The sequence below is a fragment of the Silurus aristotelis genome (assembly GCF_946808225.1).
Source record: "Silurus aristotelis genome assembly, chromosome: 26".
NCBI lineage: Eukaryota > Metazoa > Chordata > Actinopteri > Siluriformes > Siluridae > Silurus > Silurus aristotelis.
In genome coordinates, this window is record NC_139599.1 from 6,358,967 (window position 1) to 6,379,357 (window position 20,391).

Here is a 20,391-nt window from a genome sequence, read left to right on the forward strand (position 1 = left end):
ATATTAAGATAGTCCTTATTTTTTAAAGGTTTTCCCAAATGGTATGTTTTCCCTCTTCTCATTTATTACATAGTGAATCAAATCGAAGGACACCATAAAGGTTTTTAGTGTTTCTATTAAAATGTGTACTTACTTGTCGCTTAACAACTTATTTGCTTACTTACTTACTAATTACTGAAATACTTACTTAGGTTCTTAATTATTTATTTACCTATCTATTTATTTAATAATCATTCACCTGACTACTTATTTATTTACTGACTTATTCACCTATAAATTACTTTGAGCGTCGAAGAAAATAACGAGGCGTGCAGTACCAGTAGAATAACCACTAGATGTCAGTGTACACTCGTTAAAAAGCTCTGCTACCTCGGTAACGGGCTGCTTGCAGGTTTTGTGGGTTTTCAGGAGCCGGACGTTCGGTTTAAGCTGGAAGCAACTGGTGCTTTTGCGGATTCAGTCCGGGATCGTGCAACGCAAACATAATACACATCGACATGACAATGCTGCGTCGCTGTGCGTCTTTTCCGGCTTTTAGTGCATTTATTGCATTGATATAAACCTTTAATCCGCGGCCAGTCAAATAAAATGAATAAATAGAAAAAGATAAGGAGCTGCTGGACCCTGACTCAGAGGTAAGCGTGTGTTCTTGTCCCTAAAAAATGCATGGCGTAACATGAACACATGAATACTAATAACTATTTAACTGCTTCTCAACTTCAGCGTTGTACATTTAAAGCGCTGTGTTTATTAAAGAGACGCGGAAACACTGAGCGTTTATTCCCTTCTTTAATTATTCCTTTTGGCCTACCCGTATTCCGACTACATCCGTACAATTACAACGAATCCCGATTCCGGTTTATCCGTTCGAACTGCTCGTTTATTGGACCTTGTTACAAATATATCCAATCACCATGCAGGAGGCGGGACTAACTGAAAACGGGTAGGAGATATAATTATTTGATCTGCCGCATAACGGTTTGGATGTAAGAAGGAATGTCATGAATTCTGTACATGTGAAAGGTTATGGCTTTTTTTTTTAAGTAGATAAATTATATCTTTAATGTTATAATAATAATAATGCAATATAATACCAGCCACTGTTAATGAACCTGAAATCAAAGTTTTAAGACTAAAATTAATTAGAAGAGGATTTATTACTTTTCATATTGAATTATTTTTATATCTAGCCATTTTTGAAAGCCGGAGAACGCAGGGGTTTTCCAAAATGACATGTTCATGTGGATCCATAGGTCATTAATAATGAGGGTAAAGGCATAGTTTAGTATTTTTTCTTTGACATTCAAATACCAAGTGATCATTGGACTAAATTGATGTTTTTTAATTGCATGCTTTTAAACTAAATGCCATCATTTGTTGGATTTAATTCAATGAAAGTACTGATGCTCATGGCATGAAGTTGGTTCATGCTGCAGAGTCTAACTGAGGACATTACAGCTTACTTAAGCAGAAACAATGGAAACGGCTTCCTTCCCTTCTTTCAGTAATGTAATTTACAGGAAGCGTGGTTTCTCTCTGTTACTCAATGAACATGCTTGGACATTGCATGTAAACGCTTTCTTTATCCTGCTGAATGTAATGTCAGAATGAATGTGATGAATGTATTTCTGTTTGGTTAGTCTCACCTGTCCTTATCTTTGCTAATTTCAGTGGTCGTACGGAGTAGATTTTGCGATGCGTGCTTCTGACCAGCCATATCATGCATGAATGCATTTCTTCACTGTTCATTCTTCCATCGTGCATGCCTTCTGCCCTGGCCTGACCAGGCCTTTTTTCTCTCTGTCTCTTCTTCATATATAAAAACTAACATCACATCGCAATGGGCAAGAATGAAGCCGAGAGTAACTACCATTGTGTCTTCTCCAAAAAAGCAATTCTGCAATCAAGGAGGAAAACGGAGAACAAGAAAGTCTCGCCTTGCCACAGCGAACTTAAAGCTCAATCCCAGCCTGTTCTTGGTCCTGGATGTGAGAAGGAAAAGGCCCTGCAGCACCAGTACTTTGACCACACTAACCTCAAGCAGGCCGGTGAACTGTGCCAAAGGCTTGCAGATGAGATCACTGGCATCGTAAGACCAAGCAGGACAACGGACGTGGGTGAGAATTTGGCAGAAATTGACTCAAGTTGTAAAGGCAATGGAGCAGCATACTGTAAACTGGAGGAGTTGCTGAAGACTCTCCATGGAGGGACAAACAAGGAGAAGGATGGTCTTCTGCAGTGCCTCTGGGAGGAAGTGGAGCTGGAGAAGAGCTACTTCCTGTGCCACTTTTTAAAAGTACATGGGCATCCTTCACTAGTGGTAGAAGAGAGCGAGGACAAAGTTATAAAAGAGACAGCTAAGTGGAGGTCAGAGGACTTTCGGAGCAAGAAGTCCTTCACACAGAGAAGGCAAACCCATTACTACCCTGATTCTCAGAAACGTCTCCTTATGAAAAGAAACAGACAAAAACTGGAAAGCTCATCTGAAAAGCAGGATTCTGGAATAAGCCCTCTCCGTTCTTCCTTAGTGGAGGAACTGAACAACAAGAGGCATCTTCATCAATCTTTTCCTGATGAGGGGTGGGAACTCCAGAGTTCTTGTCCACCTCTGGAAAAGTTGTCTCCCTCCAGATGTTCAGAAGACAACATGGAAGACACAGTAAGTTCTGGTATTCTGCCTGCTTTTTTGAAAGGCTGGTTACTAAGCAACAAGAGTGAGATGCTCTGTGTGGGGAGTTTTTGTCTTTTTCATGAAATCTGATACACTGCTGCATCAATGGATTCCAGTTCAAATTAAACACAGTAGAAACAAAGCAAGCAGCCTGAGTGTGGTAGTAGTAACACCTGTATCCCTTTTCGGATGATTTTGGAGCAAAGGTTTTGTAATTACAAATGATGGTTGTTTGATAGAATAGCGAAGGCAGGGCCTGCATGTATTCTCTGTGCACTTTATAACCTTGCCTGACATTAGGCTAAAAAGATGTCTAAAATAGCTAAAAAGAGGCTAAAATAGCACCTTGCAGCCCAATAATAAAGATATTGGATATAAACAGAGGGCAGAGATACGTGGATGTGCACCAGATCTAAAGATCAACAAAGTCAAAATAAAGTCCTTAGGTCCTTAATATTTCATTGATACCCTGTATATATGTGGAGGCCGGAGCATTGATGTGTTCATGCTGTTCTACCTCTTTGCTCGTGCTGTTGAATAATTTATCCCTGCCGGTGCATTGCAGGCCAAGGAACAACGAGCCATGTCACTGTTCTGGAAAAGACAGCAAACTGCACCAATGTGCCATTAGTTCAGTCTCAAGTCATACATTTGTTGCTTTGAAAAAGAAATAATGGCACCCCTGGTCCATGGTGTAGTCATTGATCTATCAATAAGTCCCAGCCCTGTTGAGTGTAAAGTTTAAATGTGGATTTTTGAGAATTTATATTTAAGGTTTACAACCAAGAGTCTCCACCTAGCATTCTTTCACTTAATCCAGGGGTGTCCATCCTTTTCACAAAGGGCCATTGTGGGTGCAGGTTTTTAGTTTAACACAGCGTCCACACCAAATTCTACCTGTTTAAATCTAATGATTTTTATTTTCAATGACTATTAAGTGTGGCCCTTTATTTGGTTGGAATAAAAACCTGCACCTACACCGGCCCTTGGAAAATATTCGACACCCCTGACTTCAGTTATATCCCCATTTAAAGAATATGGAAAATAGGATGGAAAATAGATATGATATATGATATATATCACATAGAAATTATATACAAGAATGTCTTTTTTTTTCTTTTTTACTTAGCATGGAAAATGTCACTGAGGAGATTTTTGGGATTTAGCAGCATGATTTGTGTTAGGTGAATTGGTGAAGTTGACAAAGTTCATTATTCCAAGCATTTCTGGCACTTATTCAAGTTGTCTGAACAGGAATTAAGTCAAGTCAAGTCGAGTTTATTTATATAGCGTTTTTTACAGTGGACATTGTCTTAAAGCCATTTTACAGAATTTAAGAATTAAGGTGAACGATGTGTATTTATCCCTGATGAGCAGCCATGGCGACTGTGGCAAGGAAAAACTCTCTTAGATGTTATGAGGAAGAAACCATGAGAGGAACCAGACTCAAAAGGGGAAACCATCCTCATTTGGGTGATATCGTGTGATTATAAATCTTAAAACAATACACAACACTAAAGAGTGAGAACTAACGTGAGTACCAGAGTGTGTAATTATGAGTAATGTCCTTTCTACAGTCTTCTACAGTCAGTTGACGTTATGGAACCAGGAGCTACTGAGCAACATAAAATAGTCAACATTTGAGATCATCATAGATCCAACACCAACTTCTCCATGCCAGAGCATTTAAACACTCAAAGAGGTCCAATGTCCAAACTCTAAATGAAGTGGAATCCAAATGGTGCTGGTACGTCTCTAGATTGTTCGGGATGTTTGTGGGGTCAGCATCTACTTCTATAAAGGTCCTGTGAAGGACTGAGCTATTTCCATCTGTTTTGCTGAGTGTATGGTAATAGAGTTTTTTGCAGTATTAAAGTGGGAAGAAGAAAGAAGAAGACTTTGTAGATTTTTGACAGGGATTTAAGTCGTAATCATAAATATATACAGCACTCATTGTTAACTAACTTGACACGATTTATGACAGGATTTTAGACCATTTCACTGCTAAGCAGCTAGCGAACATAAGCTAACCTGACAAATATTCTCCCCTGGCAGAGAAATGGTATAAACTCCGGTTATAAATCATGTTAGTTCGTATTGTTTAGATAATTAGTTAGTTAAAGTTATACTCATAATTCTTAACCTTTACCATGCCATGTCCAAACCTTTTTTTACTGCAATGTTTCACTCATTCACTGTGATTGCTAGTTCCATAGCTAACATAAGCAAACCATAGCTAACAAACTCAAACACACTTCTGCTGGTCTGCAATCTGGAAAATTTAAAAAGAATATTTGTTTAGTGCCTATTTTTAGTTTTTGGAGACTACACTTGAGCTTGAGGTTAATGTTAAACTCTTGTTTGTTTTTTCGGTTTATTCCAATGTTGTTCATATAAAATGTATATTTTGTATAGCAACAAGATGCAGCAATAGCACAAAAAATAAAGAAATGAATTTGAACAATTTTTGAATATGGAGGAATTAACTCCCAGGCACATCTCTTTCTCCAGTTGGTATTGTTTCCTATACCCAGGGCAGTACCAGTTAAAATAATTCTTTATAACAGCTAGAATGTAAGTAGGCTTTACGAGCAAGTGTCCCAAAATAAAAAAAAAAGCTCCTCAAGCAGCTAGTGTTTATCCCTTATTGTGAAAGACAACTTAATTCAGTAGAGATTGTGTAGCAGGGTAAGCCTTTCTTGTGCCAATGTAATAACCTTGTTCTCCCTCTGCCTTTCTCTCTGTCAACACATGCTGCATTAATAAATTATGTTTTTCATCACTGTTTTAATGAAGGCACAAAATACTAGTTAAAGGCAAATGGTAAAAAATGGTACTTTATGCTAGAACAAATGTTTATAGGTTTATAGACAGCCAACGATTTATAATACTACTAGCAAATGCTATTGTTATAGATGGTAATAAGATTTGGTCTGGCTATTTATGTTGGTACAGTAGGTTAGTGTTCATTAAATATTCTGATAATCAACATCCAAATAGTTTACGACCATTCCTGCTAAAAAAAAAAACATGCAATGGTTTTAATAGTTGTAATTTGGAATCTGGAATGGAATGGAAATTGGAATATGGGTCTTTACTGGTAATTTGCTGCCTCTTATTGGTGCCATCTTATGTCTAGTGGATAACATTAAGGACCAAATAAATTTTTTTGCAATGGTTTCTTTAGTCTCATGATTTAATGGTGATAATACATAATAAAAACCAATTGGTAATGGTATTAATGGTTAACAAGTAATGGTTTGCAATGGTATGTTTAGAGAAAACCATTAACATTTCTTTTTAAAAGGTACTATTTTATTTTTTTCACAATGCATCTCTGAGTGCTTCACCAGTTGCTGTATGTGCACAATAATCTGTCAGTCCCTTTGTGTCAGCACTAATAATCTGTTTTTTATTCAATTTGGGCAATATTATGATATAAAGAAATTAGTTTCTAGCCAGTAATATTCAGGCTATTCATTGCACCTGCACAAACAAGATAAAAAAACATACTTTGAAGCATTTAACACCACAGAACACACAAACAGACTAATGAGGGTGTTTTTAAGTAATTTTTTTAGTTGAATGAAGAAAAAAAAAAATGAGTAATTAAGGACTCAGTAAATGTAATTAACAGTCTGATGTGCAGGAAAAAAATTGTTTTGCTTTATTTAACAGAATCAGTTTTTTAGTAAAATTGGTATGCAACATCATAATAAAGAAAAGTGTTCATCATCATTAAAAAACATCTTTTACAAGCAGAAAAGAGGCAAAAAAAAAAATCTGAATTTAAAATTATTCACATTCATCCTATATTTACACTATATATGGTGGTGTTTAAGTGCTTACATACAGTATTTGAGATTACAATGCAGAAAAAATTACTTAAAATGTATTTATTTATTTTTTCACATTCTCTGGAAAAAAAGTATTGTCACCCTTGGGTTTGTCAGCCATTTCTGTAATGCCCGATTTACTTACGTGTCTGGATTATGTCACAGACTACGATTCCCATCAGCCACTATACATCAAGGAGCCATGTCTGTTTGTGAAACAAAGTGTTTATTGACTAGAAAAGGCTGAAGAAAGAAGTTGGTGTGACTGAGATGCGATATTTGTCTATGCATAGCTTTTGTTCATGCTCAGTTTTTGTACCCTCAAGTTCAAGTTTTGCTTATTGATTCTTTGCTCATTTATTCTTTGTATTTAGTTTCATTGCGTTTGTTTTAAATGTAGATGTGATTTTTTATTTTTTTTTACTGCTGGCCACTTAAAAAATTGTAAAAATTAGTGTTTATTAGAGTTTTGCTAATTTATTGCCTAGTTAAATTGTTACTTGATAAATACAATTACAATTCATACTGCAGAATACATGCATGTAGAAATTAATACTATTTAAACTAATAACCTATTATTATTATTATATCACTGGTGTATATATTTTTTTTAATTGTAGCCATATAGCTAGTCAGGTGTGTCAAAGAAGTATTTGAGAGTGGTGCAGGACATTGTATGGGGACAGTGTGACAGCAGTGAAGTGTGCAGTAGGAACGACAGACTGGTTTAAATTGGAGGTTGGACTGCATCAAGGATTGGCTCTGAGCCCTTTTCTGTTTGCGGTGCTGATGGACAGGTTGACGAATGAGGTCAGACAGGAGTCTCAGTGGACTATGATGTTTGTGGATGATATTGTGATTTGTGAGCAGATTGAGAAAAGCCTGGAGAGGTTTAGGTTCGTGCTGGAAAGAAGGGGAATGAAAGTCAGTAAGAGTAAGACAGAGTACATGTGTGTTAATGAGAGGGAGGGGAGTGGAGTGCTGCGGTTGCAGGGAGAAGAGGTGGAAAAGGTGGAGGAGTTTAAGTACCTGGGGTCAACAATGCAAAGTAATGGAGAGTGTGTTAGAGAAGTAAAGAAAAGAGTGCAGGCAGGGTGGAGTGGGTGGAGAAGAGTGATAGCAGGAGTGATTTGTGATAGAAGAGTATCTGCAAGAGTGAAAGGGAAAGTTTATAGGACTTTGGTGAGACCTGCGATGTTGTATCGTTTAGAGACAGTGGCATTGAGTAAAAGACAGGAGGTGGAGCTGGAGGTAGCAGAGCTAAAGATGTTGAGGTTTTCGTTGGGAGTGACGGAGGATTGACAGGATTTGAAACGAGTTTATTAGAGGGACAGCGCATGTAGGACGTTTTGGAGACAAGGTGAGGGAGGCGAGATTGAGATGGTTTGGACATGTGCAGAGGAAGGACATGGGGTATATCGGTAGGAGAATGCTGAGGATGAAGCCGACAGGAGGGAGGAAAAGAAGAAGACCAAGGAGGAGGTTTATGGATGTGGCAAGGAAAGACATTAAGGTAGTTGGTTTGAAAGAGGCAGATGTAAAGGACAGGGGGTATGGAGACGGATGATCCACTGTGGCGACCCCTAATGGGAGCAGCCAAAAGAATAAGATTTGTAGTCATATAGCTGTAGTAAATTGTATTCTTTTTGTATTGTTGATGCTTCTTGTGAGGTGTGTGTGTGTGTGTGTGTGTGTGTGTGTGTGTGTGTGTGTGTGTGTTTGTGTTTGTGTTAGGCCGAATTTGCTACAGCTGTCAGAATAGGTAACGGAGGCTTCACAGACTTGTGGCACAGCTGTGCTGACAAATGGATTTGTCACTTTTTTGTATTAAAGACGTCACTTTTACACACCTTTATACACCTAAAATATGACTACACATTTAGTTTATGTGCATGCATCTTTGCTTACATGTGTGTTTGGCTGATCGGGCCATTTTTTCACACATATGAACTTTGAAATATCTCATAGCAGTGATTCATTTTAGACTGTCAGTCGATGATGTGGAGCTTAGCGTAAATCAAGTATTAATGTGTTCTCCTAAATCTTGACAGAAATGTGGCCTATTGCTGAGCTGCAATTTAAAATGCACTGTTCCCAGGAGGATATTAAAATACAGCGTGACATTTTGCTAAGGTTAAGAAAGACAGAAAACAGGTAGAAGGAAGAACAAGCAGTGTTTCAGGTTAGAAGGTTTAAGAGCACGGTTTAGCCCTTTATTAGCCCTATTTGGTTGGGATTTATATAACATAGGCATCTGGGACAGGTTCATTTCTTTCCTGCTTCCTAATGATATTGTTTTCTAAAATCGGTTCAGTAAACAGTGTAATTTGTTGTTTTAATCGCTTTTACAGAAGTACAATAAAAGACAAAGAAAAGTAATCAGAGAAAAGTGCACAATTCTTTACACTGATTGAATTATTGTAATAGCTACAGGAATAATTAAGAGCCAGTTGATATATGCTTTTGATAAATGCTTTTTTCTCCCTTTACAATTTGGTCATTTGAGAATTTCTATCCAATAACTACTGTAGCTCCTTTCTATCTGCCTTTAGTTACCAACCAGAGAAGCTAGAATCCCAAGACATCCAGGCAGCTATCACATTATTATTTTTTTTTTTGTTTCTTCAAACTGCCAATAATACTACATTACAGGGAAGCATAATGTACTTGTATAAAACTGCTATCTGCCCTCTTCTGCATGCCTGCACTCAGGCATAGAATAGAATAGACAGATAAAATTGCAGCATCTATTTTTTGTGCTTATGTATAGGATTTTTGCTGTGTATGGCTGCAAGGTACAGCAGTCTATTGTTCTAATAAGAGGGTGTACAACTAAAACCTTTAATTGTATAAAACTATTCTTTTTTTTATTCTCTCTCTCTATCTTTCTATATGTCTTTTTTGATTGACTATAATGGCCTTAAATTTAGATATTCAGTTCTTGGTTTGTTTATCTCTTCACAAATTATCATCTGAATTGTGACAGATTGAGACAGGCAGATGTACTTGTCTGTCTACGTGTTCTGCATACCGGGAAGCACTATTTAGGATTCATTTGAAGTCTCAGTCTCTTGAGGATTGGGTTCGTCAGGGATCGGGGATGGGAGTCTCTGTGTGTCTTTTTATTTCGGGGAATACGGGGTGGATGGTGGCATAACTAGGTCATGCCTGCGAGCCCCCCCACCCCCTCCCTCTATCATCCCAAAACTGGCATGAGATTGCCTTGAACAAGTGTTCAATTATTGATTAAACCCAAGTTTGATCTGATGCAACTTCAGGATTTGATGCTCCTTTGTGCATCGTTGTCTTCTTTGTCTTTAAAATGAATGTTTGGGGAAAACCTGGCACTTGCCCACAAAAAAACACCCCATAATCTATAAACCAGGGGTTTAGTGTATTGCCACATTTTGCCATTCTGGTGGAAGGGCTTTTGGTATAATTTTCCAAAATTGTATGTCAGAGCATGTGTGAAATTAGCTACGTCTTTGAAGTGTGCAGAAAATTTGCATTGCCTTTCTCTGGACCTAGTCAACTATTTTGTTTTCCTCTTTCCTTTCAGAGTCTTTTTTTTTCCTTTGCCAGAAAACACGCTTCTGTCTAATTCAAGTCGCTGTTGTCCTTTCCTTTATAGTCTTCAGTCCTTTTTTTATTCCTGTCCTTGAGAAAAAGAACTATAACTAAACTGCTGAAAGCTTGATATGAAGGATAAACTGAAAACAAGGCAATATTTATGACCCATAGTTTGTTTTCCATTTATGCTTTGGAGGTCACATTCTTCACCTTACTTCATGAATAGTTCTTTCAGGAAATTTGGCAGATGATGGAATATTGCTTGTCTGAAATCTGATAGGAAAAAAAATTGGGCCTCATTTATAAAGACGTGTATAAAATGTCAATTGTAATTGTCAATATAAAGTATTTTACAAATAGGTATGTCTAAAAATAATTCAATACAATTTCTATTTATCGGCTATTTGTCAATTGCTAAAAAGTGTATTATAAAGCACATTAAATTTGATTAAATTCAAGCAATTTTTTATATTACACAAAGATAACCCGAGTAAATACAACATGCAGTTTTTAAATGATGATTTTATTTATTATAGGAAAGAAGCTGTTTAAATGTACCTGGCCCTATGTGTAGAAGTAATTGCCCACTAAACCTAATAACTGGTTTTGCCACCTTTGGCGCCAACAACTGCAATCAAGCGATAACTGCCTTTCAGATCACTGTAGAGGAATTTTAGCCCACTCCTCTTTGCAGAATTGTTTCAATTTCAAACATGAGTGGCTTGTTTAAGGTCATGCCACAACATCTCAATCAGATTTTAGTTACTTTGACTAAGCCACTCCAAAACCTTTATTTATTTAGTATTGGAGCCATTCAGAGGTGGACTTGCTGGTGCATTTTAGATCATTGTTCTGCTGCATAACCGAAGGGCACTTGAGCATGAGGATGTGAACTGATGGCCAGACATTCTCCTCCAGGATTTTCTGGTAGAGTGCAGAATTCATGGTTCCATCAATGATGGCAAGTCATTTGGGTGCTGAAGCTGCAAAGCAGCCCCCATACCATCGCTCTACCACCACCATGTTTGACTCTTGGTATGTTCTTTTTGTGAAACACTGTGTTAGTTTTACGCTAGATGTACCAGGATGCACATTTTCCAGAAAGTTAAACTTTTGTCTCATCAGTTTACAGAATATTTTCCCAAATGTCTTGAGGATGTTTTTGGCAAATGTGAGACGAGCCTTTGTGTTCTTCTTTTATTGTTGAATCATAAGCGCTGGCCTTAACTGAGCTAAGTGAGGTCTTTAGGTTCTTTTCTGAGTTCCTCGTTAAGTCTTCTTTGTGCTTGTGGAGTCTTTTTAGGTAGGCCAGCCACTTTTGGAAAGCTTTACCAATGTTCCAAATTTTTCTTTTTTCCTTTGTTTGTAAATAATGTCTATCAAAAATAGCCATAGAAATAATTACTTGTTTAGGCAGGTTTAGACAGCTTTTTTTTTTTTGCCTTAAAAAAATTAAATCATCATTTAAAAAACTGCATTTTGTATTTATTCGGGTTATCTTTGTGTAATAATAAAATTTGCTCATTTGCTCAAAAAAAAAATCTCAGAAACAAAAAAATCAGGAAATACTTTTTCACAGCACAGTAGAACATGATAAATATTTTCTGATATCCTTAGACAGTGGGACACAAGCAATTGGATCTTAAAACTTAATATCATTGTCAAACAGACCTTGTCTATTAGTGAGGTCTTTAACAAATTGAGGACATGTGATTTCATGTTTGTTTTGTCACATGCACTTTCCATATCAGATCAAATTCTAATTCATAAAACAAAAATCCCTTTAAATGAAATATGCTGTTTAACCTGGAAGCCTGTCTCGCTGTTTTAGTACTCAACCAATCCAAACACAGAATTTTCAGTATCATTGTGTGCCAACCAGATTTATAAATGTTCCATCTGTTATCTGTGATAGGTATAATCCGAATGTGAGCTGAATGTCGATCTGACAGGAGATTCTAAAATTCATAGCTACTTTTCAGGTTAAACCAGTACAATGCTGGGATGAAACACCTCATTTATTAATCATTCATAAGCATGGTTTTGTGTGTACTGATTTCTTGAGTTTTGCTTACGCATGTGTGTAGATTACTGATCGTAGCATAATAGCTGGTAGAATAATTATGCAGGGCTTCCATATCACATTAGCATAATCGGGAGGGTAATCACCGATTTCACTGCACTAAGATGCAGCGAGTTGACGCAGTTGGTTCTTGCAGCTTTGTGGAGAGAATTGATTTATTTTTTCACACCACTGGAAACTCTTTTGTAGAAAGTAAAAAGTGGGTCATCAGTCTCTTTTCTTAACCCAGTACCATTTTATTTGATCTCTGTTATAAGACTTTGAGCTACTTATGCATTTAAAACGTGATTGGGGACGGTACTGGCATTTCCTAATTAACTATGAGTTAATTAATGACAAGTCATACTTTCATTAATATCTCTTATACTAGAACACATTGTCCAGAACCACTAGTTTCTAAATGTAAAACCAAATGAAATGCACACAAGTACTCAAAATATGAATAAATAATACAATTAATAATTTTTGTAATTCAACTTTTTTTTATTGTTCAACAGTCGAAACTTCATACCTCACCACAGTATGCAATATTTACCTTTCTGATCAATTACAAATCCACTAGTCACCATCAATGGAACAAAATAAGACAAGAGCACATGTAAATTATACAGTTTTTACATAGTCCTGCTCATCACCATTTAATTTGCTGGCAAAAATGATACCATGGTTTTTTAGTTTTTTCCCCTCACTATGCAGTTTCCCCAACATGCTCTCATATGATGCATTTTCATTCATGCCATCAATCCAATCTTTTAGACCAGAGGTTTAGGGGGCAATCCCATCTCGCAGCTGTGATACAACCAATCTTAGAAAAGGTAAATGCAATTGTTTGCTATGTTTGGTACCACTGATTTATCTCCAAAAAGGCATAATAGTGAATTCACAGTTAAACTGAAGCCTAACCACTCTTCAAGTATTTTCACATTTCTACGCCAAATCATATGTAAATAGGTGCCCTCTTCTCCCTTACATTTTCAGCATAAATATTTCCAGCTATAACCATCCTGTAAAGTCTAGATGATGTAAAAGTAGTATTTTGTAATGAATGAATTTCCCCCTAGCCTCCTTTGTGTTCTTACCCTCATTAGGTAGGATATCCATATGTTAAAATTTGTTTATTAGACAAAGTCTAAATTAATCTCAGACCTTATTATTGTTTCCTGTCATTTAAAACAAGCAGCTTTACAAGGCTACTGTGCTTTTTTCTATCAATTGGCATTTTGTACAGCTGTGCATACACATGTGTGATAAACACCCCTTTTCCCATGGTGGCCCTTGCACACAAATTTGTGAGATCCCAGGTACCCAAGGATAAATCTAACTGACAACTGGGATGCATCATCAGGGTTTGAGTTCATTCCATACACATGTATATAATGTGGAATACAAAAAAGAAGAATAGAGTAGAGATAATGAATAACATAACCCAAGAGTCACTGAAGACACAATTCACCAAAATTTCATAATCACTGTGGCAAGTGCGATAGTGAAAGAGAGAAACTGGCCCTATTTTAATATTTTATGCTGCGTTTGGTTCTGGTGGTTTTTGCCCATTGTATCTCACCTTCTCTTAGAAGGAGAGGTAAGTATACTGGATGTACCGGATAGAATGAACTTCCCCTAGATGTCCCTACAGCAGAGTCCCTGACTATTTTCAAGCGACGATTACAGACCTACCTCTTCCTGAAACACTTAAATGAGCACTTTCCAAGTTTGCTTTGTAGAATTCAAGAGTTATATTTATGTTATGTTTGTAATCTTGTGTACCAGTGTATATTTATTTATTGCTAGAGACTCAAAGCACTTTTGTACGTCACTCTGGATAAGGGCGTCTGCTAAATGCCGCAAATGTAAATGTATAAAGACATATAACAATGTAGTGACAAGCCTGAAACCAGTCGTCTCTCCAGAGAGTCTGGGACACATTTTAATTTTTTCTGTGCATTTTTTCCTCAACTTCTTCCACATAACTCCTCTAAATCTAATGATATTAATATTATACTTTATTTTTGTACACATAAATTTAAATGAGCAAAGATTCTTCTTATCCAGGTGATATAGACATCATTTGCCTTCTCCTCATACTTATGAATGACTTCGTCTTTAAGCTCTCCTCTAGTTCTCTAGTCTACACATTACAGGACAGATCTATTACTCAGTAAGATGAAAAAATGGCTCTAACCTCATCTCAAGCTGCTTTCCACCACAGCCGACGCGATAAATATGATTTCTACATCTCATTTTTTATTTCCTGCAGAGGAATATATTACAATATATAGTATTACATTTTACATATGAGACATGAATTGAATCCAGGAGCAGTCTACCTGCACCACAGAGATTTGTAGAGATTTTTTATTTTTTTTTTCACCGCTAGGTTTCTGTTGTAATTATTCTTTATTTATTCCTGACTGTATATAGTGTGTGGATAAAGAAAACTGGCCTCGTTTCTGTAGATCAATGCTGAATTGGTGGATGGATGAAGGTCAACCAGGAGCTGTACTTTGTCTCAAACCCCCAACTGAATCAAATCAACCATTCGGATTAAGTTGTTCAGTGCATTTCCATTTCATTCAGTTAAACGTATCAGGTTACACTGAATGCTGAGTTGGTCACTTGTGTATTTAAAAGCCAGCCTATACAACTAGATTCATTTAATTTAATTGAAGCAGCGAGCGCTAGTAATGAACACAGCTGAGCATCTGGTTTTTTTAGCCACACTGTCCGGTTTATCGCCTCAGATTCCACCTCAAATTTAGTTTTGATACCTTCTATGACCTTGTATAAGTAACATGTCTTATCTAACAGCTAATTAAAAGCTGTTGCATATAAGAGTTTTACTCTCCAGGTACATATGTAATAGAAGTTTATTCGAATTTCACAGTCACCTGTGTTAGATTATGCGATGTCCTTATTTCCCATAAAAATGAAACTGACTGTGCCAAGAAGTGCGCACCAGAGATAAAAATAAACTCCAAGACGGAGTTAATATCTCTGAAATTAAACTCTCGGAGTGTAGGAAGCAATAAAGTAATTAACAGGATGATGTCTGCGATTGGAATCTGTGGGAAGTGGTTTGGGATCTAATAAACTTCATTTTTTAGATATACACACACACTTGCTTGTAACATTTATTTAACTGGGATTCATTGTGAATTTTGTGTGGCAGTTCGATTTGTGTGTATACAGGGAGATGAAGAGATATAATGTGTTTGTTGTGGAGCTGATGGCATGATGTAATTTCCTGTTTTGTCCACATCGGGCTCTTGTATTCAGCGATCACGTCTCCATACGTCACTGGCAACATTGTGTTTCGATGGTAATGCTTGCAAAGTGTGCGTGTGTGTGTGTCCACTCGTGTGCGCCCGCCCACAGCCCACCGTGCTGCCTTTTCAGCAATCAATAGGCACGAACATCATTCCAGCGTCATCTCCATGGAAACCAGCTTTCTCCGCAGTTCAGATTGGCTCTGACTCAGAGTCTGCCTGCTTGCGATTGGTCGGCTGATTGCAGCCATCCCACCCCCATTCTCCTTCTTTATCATATAGATACACACAAACACGCACTGGCTTTTTCAGCCAGGTTTCAACCGAGGATTCTTCCGGCCGTCATCCTTTCGGATAAAATGTTGTCCCGGCGAGCACGGATTAGGCAGGAGGGAATAAGCAGAGGACTGTTTCATATTATCCTTCAAGTGGCATGATTGCAGAAGAGGAGGGTTTTAAAGAGAGAAGAGACAAAGATGGATACATAATGTACAAATGTGCTTTCATGTAGACGAGCTTATTTAGGAATCGTTTTCATTTTAAATAGGCATCCTGTATGTTTTGAGAGATCCTCAGACGATCTTATGAGGGAGCAGAAGCCTGCACTTCATGGTAGCACATAAAGATGTGCTTTAGACAGCTTTAGAGCTGCATCCTAACGTATCCCGACTTGGACTAAATTGTCTCATGCAGACTTGTGTCACCCCAGGAAGCAACGTGACATTCATCTCAATTTTCATCTGAGCATGATTCTGAGGGACATTCTGCACAGTTGACTGCTACCTTACCATTAAAGTACATTACAGTACCATCCTGTCCACCTTACCATTACAGTACAAGAGAGGAGCAGTTGTTCTCTGTCGTGATGCAGTTCTTGCTTTTCTATGAATAGGCACCAGTTTGACCGCTCGTTTACTGTGACAGTGCATTTTTGCTTTTCGACGTGATTCCTGGAGGCGACTCTCAAACTAATGCGCTGTGCAAGTGCACTGAGTGCAAACCTATCCTTTCACCTCAAACTCCAAAGTCAGCCTATGCCTGGCTGTTCTCTTTATCTCTTTTTTTCTCTTAACGAACCCCTACTGCCTTTCATGTCTTTCTGTCCATCGATTCACAAAAGCGAAAGGGCTGTTATTCCTTTACTGATCACCGTAATCGCTTCAGCCTCAGGCTTGAATGAAGCTTCAACACTGCCTTCCTGTTGCCTTGCAATTTTATGTGCTTTTTCTGGCGTAGTATTGACCTCCCCTGCTTTACTCAGCGTGCAGTGAAAGGGAGCTATGCATGACCTGTGCACCACGCCGGAACCCCCTGAACCCTTGCAGCACTTCTCTTCTGTAACTGCCTCCAGTGCAGGTGAACCTGAACCTCCAGTAGGACCAGAACCACCAGAGGAGAGAAAGCCGGAAATAGAGAAGGGAACGTCAGGCACTGTGAACATGGCAAGCCTGAGCCTGGCGACCATAACGAAGGAGAATGGCAGCATGCTCGGAAAACGTCACCATTCCCTATACGAGGATTTTAGCAACTACGAGGCGCAAGGGTTCAGAAAGGTAAGCAGATTGCTTCAAAATGTATCCTGAGAATTTATAGGATGCAACACCAACATAAAAACTAAAGGGACATAATGGGACTCATAGCTGTGTTTATTCTCTTGTACAGTTTTCAGTATGTTGCTGTTATCTGCATTTATTTTCTAGAATATGGAAGGTACAGAACATAACAGCAGTTATGTTAGAATGTTAGAAGAAAATATTCAGTGACTGGATGGTATGATGTCGTCGGATGCAATCGCAGCATGTCTGGAAGTGTTTTATTTCCCTTACACTGCAGCAGTTTGGCAGCCATCATGTTAACACACTGTACAGTTTGTCCGTTTATAATAATGTTTAATGTTGTTGAGTGCCTATGAAATGAGTTAGTTGTTCTTATAGCGGCTTTGCACTTTAAATCGTTCTCACAACCGCGTTTCTTCTCTTCTATATAAAACAATGCAGTTATGTTAAAATGCAAAAAGCAAATCCTTCCATCCTGGATATTCTGCAGTGTCGTAAGAATTTATCATGGACTGTTCCCTCGCCATATAATCTCTGACCCTGGCGACTCCTTTCGAAAAGTTAACGGAACACCAGTAAACTCCAGGAAGTTGTTAGTATAGAAATAAAGATATGAAGATGAAGATAGACTCCGCTGTACGGACATCTAGGGGAAGTTCATTCCACCACCTCGGTGCCAGAACAGAGAAGAGCCTTGAAGTATAGAGTAGTGTTATGGTACTAGTATAAGCCATAGTTTATAAAAAACTTTCTTTCTGCTACTCCTATTAGGGTTCGCCACAGCGAATCATCCGCATGTTTTGATTTGGCACGTTTTTACGCTGAATGCCCTTCCTAACGCAACCCTCCCCATTTATCCGGGCTTGGGACCGGCACTAAGAGTGCACTGGCTTGTGCAACCCTAATGGCTGGGGTTGGTTCCCTGACCCGGGACTCGAACCCCATAGTATATGACTTTTAAAATGTTAAAAGAAGCGTGGATTGTTCATATTTGTATAAAATACAAATGCTGCTCTATGACGATGAATACATGCCCTAGACTGTTGCACATGTTATAGGTTGGCATTAAAACATGCCCCCAAGTACGTTTCGCCTCTGACCTAGACACATGCACTCTATTATGCTTTAAGTATAACACAGCACTTACTTGCCATGCAGATCTGTTGTGCTTTGGAGGGTTTTTTTTTCTGTTGTGCTTTTGGCTGCTGTTTTGTCCTTCATTGCCATGTTGAAACACATATGTGCATTCTAAAACAGTGCTGACCAGCCTGTCTGTCTCCCAGACGAGCCGAATGTGGGCCAGTTAGCAGTAGCACAGGGGTAATGCGTTTAGCAGGAGCTATATACAGACACAGCGGGCGACCTCAACCCATATTTCACTGTTTCAGAAAAGAAACGGGACAGTGCCACATCCAGTGTGTCCTTCTAAATCAAAAAGGCATTTCAATGACTTCCTGTGGCACTTTAGTGGTGATTTAGTGAAGATTTGGGAAGGACACATATGCAATAGACATGCATACACACACACATACACATACACATACACATACGCACACACACACACACACACACACACACACATACACACACCATAAGTGGCCTGACCACAAGCCTATTTTTTTTTATTTTATTCTTCTCATTTTGGTTGATATATGTACATCCAAATTATCTTGACATGTTTTAAATATCACTTCTACATTAAATAATTGGGAACCATAAAGGAGAATTTGCATCCTAATTGTTATTCGAGAGATCAGTAGTAGATTTCTAAGAGAAGATCATTCACCATTTATTATTGATTAGACAGCATGTGGACAAAATGGATTGCTACAATTTAAAGATCCATGATTTGGGAGTTAGAGGTTAAAAAAATAAAAGATAGTAAAAAAAGTGGTAGGACAGAATAAGATTCCCCTGGTGCCTGTCCTCCGAAATAAATGTCTGCGCATGCCACCCACATGCTCATGTTCTAAAGGCCTGCAATAAAAATACCCAAGCGCAGAGGTAACGTGTGCGAGAGTTGCGTGAAGGCGAGCTTACAGTTTCTTCACAGTTTCATGTTGGCCTTCGCATACGAGTGCTCCTGTACTGCAGGCAGACCTGTTTAAAATTCATGACTATGTCCATGGCTGCAAGAAAAAAGCCTGTGTTCGACTTAACTATTTTTGACCTCGGTGTGATTAAACTACAAAATGTGAAAAAACAACATTTTCGCTGACAACCCAGCAACCTAACTGTGATGAGTAATATATTTACCTCAAAACTGTATTGTTATCAGTGTTACAAATTACGCAAGATATAATATCGGTGTTGATTAAACTAAAGTAAATACTATTATTTAATATTAAAAGTAAAGATATACTATTTTGTTTTCAGTTAATGGATGAAGCAGCCATATTGATGCCAAGCTCAGGGTTAGAGACCTTCCTGAAAGTGGAACCTCTAAAGGAGTTGTTTTCTTTGTTTATTTTTTTCAGTTAACAGATTCCTTAGTTATAGTTTAAGTGCTACCAACATTTTGCAGGAGGAATGCATTTTGTTTCGATATTTACAAAAAGAAACGACAAATAAGACACAGATGGTACAGACCATGATATATACATACATTAAAAACAAACATTTGAGCGTTTGTATAGTAAAACTGCAGTAAATCATGTTTGAAAACAGAAGTTAACTGTTGTGGTACTAATGTACAAATGCTATAAAAGAGAATCAAACAGTTTGTTGCAATGCATGCTCATAGCATATTTATGCATAGCATATTTTAGCATATTTAGCATATTTATCCTAGCTTTTGCATTTACAGCATTTGGAACATACCCGAGTTTAGAATGACTAATAATGATTTCAATTATACACGACTGAGGGCAGAGGTCCAGCTTTGATGGTGCTGGGACCTAAACTCAGGACATTCTGATTAGGAGTCCAACACCTTAACCATAGCTATTATGTATTTGAGCTGCATCTGCCAGTCAAATACAGTAGCATCCCTGCCTGAAGTATAATAAGACCTTTGGGCACTTTAGATCTGTGTAAAAAGTAAAAGTTTTTAACGTAAAACTGCATTTGAACATTTGTGTGTAACGCTGCATTAATTATACAGTGGCCTTTATCCCGTTGGACATATTATGAAGAAGATATACCACTGACCAATGTTTACTTTCCTCAAAAACAGTGGACCCCAGTAAAGTTGTGATCCAACCTCAGTTGTTTAATGGGTTATTTATTTTGGCCATGTTGTCTTGTTAATGCTAAAAGCTTGCTTATTGGTCCATTGGTTGGTTTGCTGCTTAGCGGATAATCATAAATAGACATTGTTTGGCAAAATGCTCAAGAAACAAGGTCTTAATGATTTAACCCTTTTTCTAGCTAAAATGAAATCAGTGTTAGTTAGAGCATATCAAGGCAG

At 37.9% G+C, this 20,391-nt stretch overlaps 1 protein-coding gene across 22 annotated transcripts in view; it reads left to right on the forward strand.

Annotated features, from left to right (window-relative positions):
- The first annotated feature begins 389 nt into the window (after positions 1-389).
- Positions 390-20,391, forward strand: part of tspoap1 (TSPO associated protein 1) — a 116,439-nt gene continuing 96,437 nt past the window's right edge. For 15 of the 22 annotated variants that reach the window (XR_014531819.1, XM_083531661.1, XM_083531681.1 and 12 more), the window contains exons 1-2: positions 414-635; positions 1,672-2,659. Coding sequence is in view for 21 of the 22 variants with exons in the window: in XM_083531661.1 (XP_083387787.1) it covers positions 1,841-2,659 (819 nt within the window). In the remaining variant the exon portion in view is untranslated. Of the gene's footprint in view, positions 636-1,671; positions 2,660-15,391; positions 16,980-20,391 lie in introns of those variants that run through there. The other 7 variants (XM_083531665.1, XM_083531673.1, XM_083531663.1 and 4 more) reach the window with 4 other exon arrangements.